The following is a 9,819-nucleotide window of genomic DNA, read 5'->3' on the forward strand; positions in this document are numbered from 1 at the left end:
GAGAGAGGAGGGAGAGGAGGAGTGGAAGGAGAAATAAAGAAGGGGGGGAGGGAGGGAGGAAGTAGAGAGAAAACATCCACAATGCTAGCAAGGAACACTACCTACCAGCTTTCTTTTTTCTTTTAACAATGAAGGGCAAGTGGTAGAAAAGAGTTTTGTTGTGATGGTGTTCCTGCTGAGGATTGAACACAAGCATGCTCTACCACTGAGCCACATCCCTGACCCTTTTTAGTTTTTGAGACAGAGACTTGCAAAGTCTCACAAAGGCTGTCCTCAAATTTGTGACCCTTCTGGGGCTGGGGTTGTGGCTCAGTGGAAGAGTGCTCACCTAACATGCATGGGGCACTGGGTTCAATCCTCAGCACCACATAAGTATAGAAATAAAGATATTGTATCCACCTAAAACTAAAAAATAAATATTTTTTAAAAAATTGTGATCCTTCTGTCTCTGCCTAGGGAGTAACTAGGATTACAGACCTGTGCCACGGCACCCAACAGAAAAAGTCTTTCATGTACTAAAAATAAGCAGCCCAATGACTCAAGATCATTAAAATCTTAGCCACTGGCTAGACCCTATGGGATCTTGGGACCCACACCATACAGCTCATGCCTTCTAGAAAGGAATGCCTATTTCCACAAGCAGTGTTGGAGGGTGCTGGGCAAGGAAAGCCTGAGACTTCTGATGCTTCCTGTTTTGCTAGCTGTCAAGGACTTCGTGATTGTCCCCCTGCATACCACCCCGGAGACATCCATTAAAGAGATTGATGAGTTGGCTGAAGTCTACAAGGATGTGAAATGGCGCTGGAATGCAGAGGTGAGCATCTCTGTGTTTGTCAAAGTCCTGTCCATGTGAAGGAGGATGAGGGGGCAGGCATGTGCAGGCCACCACCATTTCATAGCCTCACTTTAGATCTTTCCTCAGCCCTAAACATCCTTCTTTTTTAAATACACACACACATATAAACACACATGAGATGGACACAAATACCTTTTATTTACTTACTTAATCTGATGCTAAGAATCCTCACATGCTAGGTGAGTGCTCCACCACTGAGCGACAACCCCAACCCCTAAACATCCTTCTTGCTAAATCTGCCTGGGCACCATCCATGTAGGACTAGGGAATTCATGCTCTGAACAATTTATAATGGATGCCAACATTTTTACTGAGTGACTCACTCATGCTAGGCACAGTGCTGAGGCTTCACAAGAATAAGTGTACTCACTGGGTGCAGTGGTGCATGCCTATAATCCCCGTGGCTGAGGAGGCTGAGGCAGGAGGACTGTGAGTTCAAAGCCAGCCTCAGCAAATTATCAAGGCCCTAAGCAACTCAGCAAGGCTCTATCTCTAAATAAAATATAAAAAAGGGCTGGTGGTGTTGCTCAGTGGTTAACCACCCCTGGGTTTTAACCCTGGTACCAAAACAAAAGTGTACTCAATCCTCCCAATAGTCCCAGGAAGTTACTGTCATGAGTCCTACTTTGTAACTAAGAAGAGAGGCACAGATAAGTCGGGGGTGTTTCCATTGCAAGTGACAAGTTCTCAAAGGGGCTCATTGAATGGAGGCGCAAATTATGTCTGTCATCCCTCCTGGGCCACATTATTTCCTCATCTGGAGGTCAGGAACAGGACCACCTGTGGCCATGAGGGTCCCTGGAAGCTTTTGGCAAATGTGGAAGTGCTCTGGAGACTGTTCGCCACATTCCTCTTTTCTTCTTTCGAGATGTGCCTCCTATGATGGCCCTTCCTCCTCCTCAGTTCCGTGCTCAAAGTGCAAAATGAGTGAAATGTGAACACAGTTGATCCGAGTTGGAACATGGAATGGACAAGGGCCACATTTTAATTATTTATTTGTAAACAGCAGGACAAGGGAAAGTCTCATCTATTCATCCCCCAAATTATGAAATCATTCATTCATTCAACAAGAATATATTGATCATCTACTGAGCATCAGCCCTGGGGTGGTATCAGTGCCCAAAGGTAAACAAAAGGGGAAATTTATGATGAGGAGCCTTTAGTGAGGCAGATTGGGTTTCTCTACCACTTGAACTATTGATCTATATAGCCTACAGCAGGTCACTTAATCCCCTTATCCTGTTTCTACTGGGTTTAATGATGCCTCCTACCTCCTAGTGTTTGTTGTTGTAAGAAACAATTTGAATTTTAGAAAACACTTAATGCTGGCCCTGCTTTATAGTGAATGTTCAGCAAATCACCCCTGCATTAGAAGACATTGATCACTCAGGTTAGGTAGGGATATCATCCTTTCCTCAACTGTGCCTATTAATCTCAGGGGAAATTCTGATTGCTGAGGTCAAGATGAAATGTTCTTGAAGAAAAAAACTCAGAAGTCAGCAACTACCCCAAACAATAGCTCAAACAAGGAAATCTGACACTTCCTCTGTATTATGGAATGTTAAAATGCTATTCCAAGAGCCCTGCAGGGAAAAATACTTCCAAAATAGAAAGTTTCTGTTGGTGGCCTAGGGTGGGGATGAACACCTCACCCAATGACCCACTCCCCTCAAACCTCCTCCCATTTCCTCCAAAGACTGAATTTCCACAGGAATAAGTCTCCAATCTCAAAACAATAGGAGAGAGAGAGAGTGGCGCCAGCACACCACCCAAGTACATTTTTCTGGCTTGGAAACAAAGATGTTGATTCATTCATATGTTTATGTCCTGCAGCAATGTGGGCCAGAGACAAAAGATGCATGAGAATGTCTTAGCTAGATGGTTCTATTCCTACCTACTTCTGCAGCTGAACTACACACATGGTGACTAAGAACAAGAGGGAGCAATGAGAGCAAACATCCTTCTTCCCATTAAGAACACCCTACTTGGGCTGGAGATATAGCTCAGTGGTAGAGTGCTTGTCTAGCATGCACAAGGCCCTGAGCCCATCCCCAACACTGCAAACAAAACAACAACAAAAAAAATCTCACCTTCCTTGTACTCACTTGCCAGGTAGTCATCAAAACTCAGACTCAAGGGGCTGAGGTTGGGGCTCAGTGGTACAGAATTTGCTTAGCATGTGTGAGGCACTGGGTTTGATCCTCAGCACCACATAAAAATAAATAAAATAAAGGTTAAACAAACAAACAAAAAGCCTTCAGACTCAGTTGTAAAGCACCCTGTTCTTTTAAAAAGAAAACTAAGACAAGCCCATTATCAATCTGCTAAGGGCTGTCATAGCAAAGTACAAAAGATTGGGTGGGCTAAACAATACAGTTATGGAGGCTAGACATCAAGATTAAAGTAAGCAGGGCTGCTTCCTCCTGAGGGCTTCTCTCCTTGGCTGGTAGATGATCATCTTCTTCCCTTATCTCAACTGTCTTTTCTAAGTGTCTCTCTGTATGCTAATCACCTTTTAGCCTCTCCTTGAAGTGCTAGATATGGAACCCAGGGCCTTGTGCTGGCATGAGCTAATCCCCACCACTCCTCTTTTTTTAAGAAGGCCAATCCTATTAGATTAGTGAGACAGGGATTTAGGATAAGGAGAGAGAAATATGGAATCTTAAGGGAAATACCCACAAGCTGTTGATATGCAGAGTCAAGCCACTGAGATGGAGAAAACAGTTGTAAACCTAGACCCATGCTCTTGTAAAATGACGGAAAACTGGAGTGATATTGTGCAGCTCCCCGCTGGATCTACTTCCAGTCCAGCCCTTGATACAGTCCTTCTATAAATACTGGACCAGTAGCCCAAGGCAGGGCTGCTTCTCACTCTGGAGACAGCCCACATTCTCCCTTGAATGTATATCTACCTTCTTAAATAAACTTCTGTCTATGCCTTTGGCTCATGCTGAAACTCTTTTCTGTCATGTATGCCAAGAACCCCACTGGTCCTGAGTTGAGCTCCCTCTCTCTTCTAAGAACTCCTTGGACCCTTCTTTGGAGACATCTCTTCTCCCATGACATTAGGGCCCACCCATCTGACCACATTTGACGTTATTTACCTGTTTAAACACCCTATCTCCAATCATAGTCATATTACTCCTTACTGGGGGTCAGGATCTCAACGTATAAATTGGAGTGGGAACACAATTCAGTTACTAACAGACCCCTTTGTTAACTGGGCAGGTGAGGTAGTGTCACTGCTTGTAATCTCTGGGAAAAATGTTGTGTAGCAGTGACCACCAGCTGATGCTCCCAAAATGTGCCTTTCAGAATTTCATTTTCATGGGTGACTTTAATGCTGGCTGCAGCTATGTCCCCAAGAAGGCCTGGAAAAACATTCGCTTAAGAACCGACCAGAGGTTCATCTGGCTGATTGGGGACCAAGAGGACACCACAGTTAAGAAGAGTACCAACTGTGCATATGACAGGTAGGTGGCTCTGCAGGCCTGCTAGCCCCTACAGTGTTTGCTGTGAGCTAGAAAGACCAGCTCCCTCTAGGCATATATAGCACATAGCTTGAGAGCCAAGTCACCTCCATTTCAGAACCTGCCACCACAGACCCTGACAGTGTATGAACTGCATGACTCTTTGCCCTAGGCATTAACGCTTAGCAGTAACCAGCACTGCCTTTTTTGCGGGGAGGGGAGCAGTGCTGGGGATTGAACCCAGGGCTCTACATACAAGGCAAGCACTTTATCACTGAGCTATACACCAAAGCCTCACAGCACTGCTTCTGACGTCAGACAGGTTGGGTTCAAATCCTGATTCTACCACCTAATGTATCTGTGACCAAATTATTTAAGCTCTTTGTGTCCTCATTTCCTCACTTGTAAATTGGAGATTAGTAGTTCCTCACTTAGGAAGATGAGGATTAAATGAAGTAACATATATAAAGCTGTTAACATGAATTGGGGTATGGAAGTGCTCAATCGTTCATTGGCTGTTCCCTATACCATCACAAAGACACATCACAGTTTAGTGACCCAGTCTCCTTCACTGATCATTAGATATTACCAAGAATTCACTGTTGAAACTAACATCCTATATATTCATTTTGTGCAAATATTTCTGATTTCCTCAGGGTATAAGCATAAAAATGAGAGCAATTCCTGCAAAGGATTTGCATTTTTAAAGCTTCTGCTATACATTCCTAAAAGTGAGTGAATACATTTTAAATAATGGCATTCTAAAGTCTGGCTGGAAAAGTTTCAAGGACTTTCACTTTTGCTTCTTCAATGTAGAGGGAAGTGGGAGTGCCTGAAGCATTAAACATCAGTGATTGTCCACATCAAAGACCACAGGCAGGGAAATCCCTGAGAGTCTGGTCCAGTGGGTGGCCACAGTTCCCAGAGCTCAGCCTGTTGCTGAGTGAGCATGAGGTGTCACAAGATGGCCATCTGTGGGAAACAGCCTGAAGTTCTCACTTCTCAGTCTTTAGGTCTGGCTTTCATTTCCATCCCCTGGCCTCCTTTGTTCCTCTTGGGACTTTCAGGGCTAGTGTTTCCTTCGTACACATCATCACTCCAACTTTCAAAAGTGGAAACCTGAGTGGGAAGTCAGAGGAGACTGAGCATCCAGACCTCTTTCCCTCATTCAGGAAGAGCCTCTAGCCAAGCCAGTTTTGGGACCTTGGACAGGTCACATCCCTTCTCCAGTCCCACTGATCTGCCAATGAGAGGGGAGTGATCAAAAATAATGATGCAAAAGAGTAGCTAATCACAAGGAAAGATATCTACTGCAGATCAGGTTGGATGGTGAAACCGGTTAAGAAAAGATGTTTCAGCTGGATATGGTGGAGCATTTCTGTAATCCTGGTGACTCAGGAGGCTGAAGCAGGAGAATCCCAAGTTTGAGGCCAATTAGGGCAACTTAGCAAAATCCTGTCTCTAAATTAAAAAAAAAAAAAGGACTGGAGATGTAGCTCAGTAGTAGAGTGCCTGTGAGTTCAATCCTCAGTACTGGGGGCGGGGGAGATGCTTCCTAAAAAGACCCTCATTTATACACATGTATGCCAAAGGATAGTGGGATTACACATAATTTTTTAAAGATTAGTTTTTTTTATCTCGATGCTATAGTTTTTCTGGCTTCCATAACAATGTATATTTTGTGGTTTACAAATGATGTTTAAAAAATGGACTCAGGCCAGATGCAGTGGCACCTGTCATCCCAGATACCTGAGAGGCTGAGGCAGGAGGATCTCAAGTTGAAAGCCAGCCTGAGCAATTTAGTGACATACTGCCTCAAATTTTAAAAAGTTTTTAAAGGGCTGGGCATGTAGCTCAGTGGTAGAGTCCCCGGGGTTTAATTCTCAGTACTGGCCCCCAACCCTGCACAAAAAGGATAGAGACAAGATGGTCTTAATTCAAGCCTTTGTTTTGTGTTCAAATATTTATTGAACACCTCCCATGTGTTAAGCACTGGTGGACAAGCAAAGATGTTCAAGATTTGATCTGTGCCCTGACCCAGAGTGGGAAAACAACATGAAGAGCAGACCCGTACATATCCCTAGAAGTCAGAAACAGAAGAGCTTTAAATATGTTGCTCATTGCTCTTTGCTCAGTTTTTTTAAAAAAAAAAAGAAAAGAAAAAGCTTTCGCCAGGCAGGGTGGCACATGCCTGTAATCCCAGCAACACAGGAGCCTGAGGCAGAAGGATTGCAAGTTCAAAAGCCAGCCCTAAGCAACTTAGCCAGACCCTGTATCAAAATAAAAAATAAAAAGGGCCGTGGATGTAGCTCAGTGGTAAAGTACCCTGGTATCAATCCCAGTACCAAGAAAAAAAAAAAAGGAATTGGAAAAGCTCAATGGAGTAGCATAGAATGGCAGTTTGTCTTACCTTCTATTCCTTAGTCAGGACCTTGTATATCCCCACCTGGTTCACCACACTTAGGTTAATATTAGAGTCTGCTGCCAAAACCCATTTTAATAACAAATTTCCAATGGTGTCATCAATACAAAGCACCTATACTGTGATTTTTCTTTATATTTTTCTTTAAATCCATTAGTTTCTTAGTGAAATAAATTAATTTTAAAGGACATAATTACATTTTTTTCTTCACAGCTGAATATTGGCCAAATTATATTGTTATATTGTATTCATGTACAAATATGTAACAAATCCCATCATTATGTAAAACTATAATGCACCAATAAAAAATGTAGAAAAAAAAGAAGCTTAGTGAAAACTGCCCAGTGTTAAATTCTGTCTTAAATTTTTTGCCTTGAAGATGGCAGTCTGTCCTTTCTGTCAAACTGGGGCCTTAGGGAGGTTTTAAGATAAACCAGCACCTACCTGAGAATTTCTCCATAATCAAATCAAAAAAGTAAAAGAATGACAGAAAGGGGAACATTCTTAGTATGCAAGCCATTACTACATGGTAGGTACAGTGTCAATGGATTTTAAATAAAATGTGCTCCTAAAGCTGGGCACAGTGGTGCAGACCTGTAATCTTAGCATGTTAGGAGGCCAAGACAGGAGAATTTTAAGTTCAAGGCCAGCCTCAGGAACTTAGTGAGACCCTGTCTCAAAAATAAAAAAATAAAAAGGACTAGAGATGTAGCTCCATGGTAAAATGCCCCTGGGTTTAATTTCTAGTACTGGGAATAAAAACAGCTCTTGTATCACCAAACACCTGCCAACACAGGGGACACTGTCCCGGTGCCCATAGAGCCATAGCAAGCATAGAACCTATTTTACAGTTGTAGGCACTGTCCTGTAGGGTGCAAACTATCACAAGTATTGACTTGAAGCACCACACGAAAGGGCCAGGCTGCTTAGACAGTTTCTGATGTCAAACACAGATCTTGGTTTGATTTTAAAAATCAACAGCATGGAGTAACATGACTGTCCTCCCTCCCCTTGCTCCAGGATTGTGCTTCGAGGGCAAGAGATAGTCGAATCTGTGGTTCCCAGATCAAATGGCACCTTTGACTTCCAGAAAGCCTACAAATTATCTGAAGAGGAGGTAAGGCTGCCATCTTGTCTTTCTGAGTCACCATCCTGGAAAGATGTACAGATAACCCTTGGAGATCACCAATGAAGATGTCACATTGGGCCACTGGACCTGCAGTCTCAATACTTATGACTCTCTGATTTGAAGGCCTGCCAAAATTTCTAATGACACCAGACCAAGGATCATTCTCAACAGTTCTATTGGGTGACTTCAGGCATTTCATCTCCCCTCTCTTCCTGAATTTGCTTATTACCAAAATGACAACATTATACCAAGTATTTTCTAATTCTCAAACTAATTCTGTTTTCTTCTTACAGGCCCTGGATGTCAGTGACCACTTTCCAGTTGAATTTAAACTACAATCTTCAAGGGCCTTCACAAACCGCAAAAAATCTGTTGCTCCAAAGAGGAAAAAAAAGACCAATCATTCCTAAATACAAAGGCACCATTTAATTAACTATTTCTTGCCTCTAAATAAATGGTCCTAACAGGTATTAGCTGATCCCTGCACACTCTAGAAAGATGACTGGTCCATCTGCTTTTATTTTTTCACTTGAGTTAATTCTGCCTTGAGCCAAATTGGGAGGAGAATTTTCTGCCATCCCTTCTGGCTCATACCTCCCAAGAACTGTCCTAAAGGAAAAGTTGGTCTTTGTGATGCAAAAGAATGGCCTTAGGTCCCCAAGCCCCATCCTTTGTCACTAGTCCTTACTCAATCCTGTTCTGCTGGAGGCTGCAGGAGGATGTTAGATAGACAGCTTTCCGAGGGTCCAATTCCTAGGAAATGAGCAGAAATGCCAAGGCCCCAATTGCACCACATAACCTGGGCAATTAACTGGTCTAAGCCTTCACCTTCAAGTCCTTCAGTCTGTCCTTCAGGCCTCCATCATATCTCACAGGGATGGATGAGGCCACTCCCACTTGTTCTCCCTATCTCCAGACTGACCTCCTTCAAGTCAGCCAGCGCAGTAAGCACCAGTGTCATCCTCTGATGTACCAGTCAGTCCACAGCTCATCCCCATTCTTATCACCTCCCTATAATCCTTCAGGGGCTCTCATCACCATGAGCTGTCTTTGGGCATCATAAAGGTCTCTATTAGCCTACATCTGACAATACCTTGCACTGCATGCTCCAGCAGGACAACTCTTCCCTGCCCATCATATGCTCTCCCTCCCTCCAGGTCTTGGCTCCATCTTGGGTGCCCTGCCCTGCCCCACAGACTGGATTAAGGGCCCTTGACACCACTTCCTATGCCTCCACTGGAACATGTACCACATTGTATTTGTCACCAAGGCAGTACTAGAGTTCGTTGAGGGTCTTAGTGTGACAAATGCCCTGTTGGCTGGCTGGGACTTTATTTTTTCTGCAAATGTGGAGAGCAACATGGAACTACTTTGCCTATACCAAGATATGCATTTTTATGTTTTGATTTGTTTTTATTGATATTATGCCTTTGTTCACGAGCAAGGCTAAATATGCTCACAGTGCCAAAGCAGCAGCAGAAAAAGAAACGTCACATGGCAACGCTATTCCCTAGTTTCCCGTCTCACAAGCAGCCCCTCTGACCAGATTATGTGCACTTCCAGAGTTTGTGAAAAAATGAGCACCATATGTAATTAAAATAAAGTGTGGCATACCACATGAGTTCAGCTCCTTGCTTTCCCCCTTATGTCAGGGTCAGTGTGACTAATGCAAGAAAAAAAGAGACCATAGGCCTGTGTTTGCTTTCTGTCACTGTGACAGAAAGTTGAGATAAATCAAAGGTAAAGGAGTGAAGGTCTATCTCGCCTCACAGTTTCAAGGGTTTCGTCCACAGTCAGTTGGCTCCATGACTCTGGGACCTGCAGTGGAGCAGAACATCGTGCAGGGCACGAAGCGTCGCACAGAACTCACCTCATGGCGTCCAGAAGCAGAGAGACAGGAAATGGTGGGATCCCAGTATCCCCTTCGCGGGCTCGCCCTGCC

General features: G+C 43.7%; 1 protein-coding gene across 1 annotated transcript in view; it reads left to right on the forward strand.

Annotated features, from left to right (window-relative positions):
• The window catches only part of Dnase1l3 (deoxyribonuclease 1 like 3), a 26,418-nt gene extending 16,925 nt beyond the window's left edge, over window positions 1-9,493 (forward strand). Inside the window, exons 5-8 of the mRNA XM_015494376.2 lie at window positions 702-814; window positions 4,172-4,329; window positions 7,769-7,865; window positions 8,171-9,493. Coding sequence (XP_015349862.1) covers window positions 702-814; window positions 4,172-4,329; window positions 7,769-7,865; window positions 8,171-8,287 — 485 coding nt within the window. The 3' untranslated portion in view covers window positions 8,288-9,493. The remainder of the gene's footprint in view (window positions 1-701; window positions 815-4,171; window positions 4,330-7,768; window positions 7,866-8,170) is intronic.
• Window positions 9,494-9,819: the final 326 nt, after the last annotated feature.

This window comes from Marmota marmota, unplaced genomic scaffold (assembly GCF_001458135.2).
Source record: "Marmota marmota marmota unplaced genomic scaffold, marMar, whole genome shotgun sequence".
NCBI lineage: Eukaryota > Metazoa > Chordata > Mammalia > Rodentia > Sciuridae > Marmota > Marmota marmota.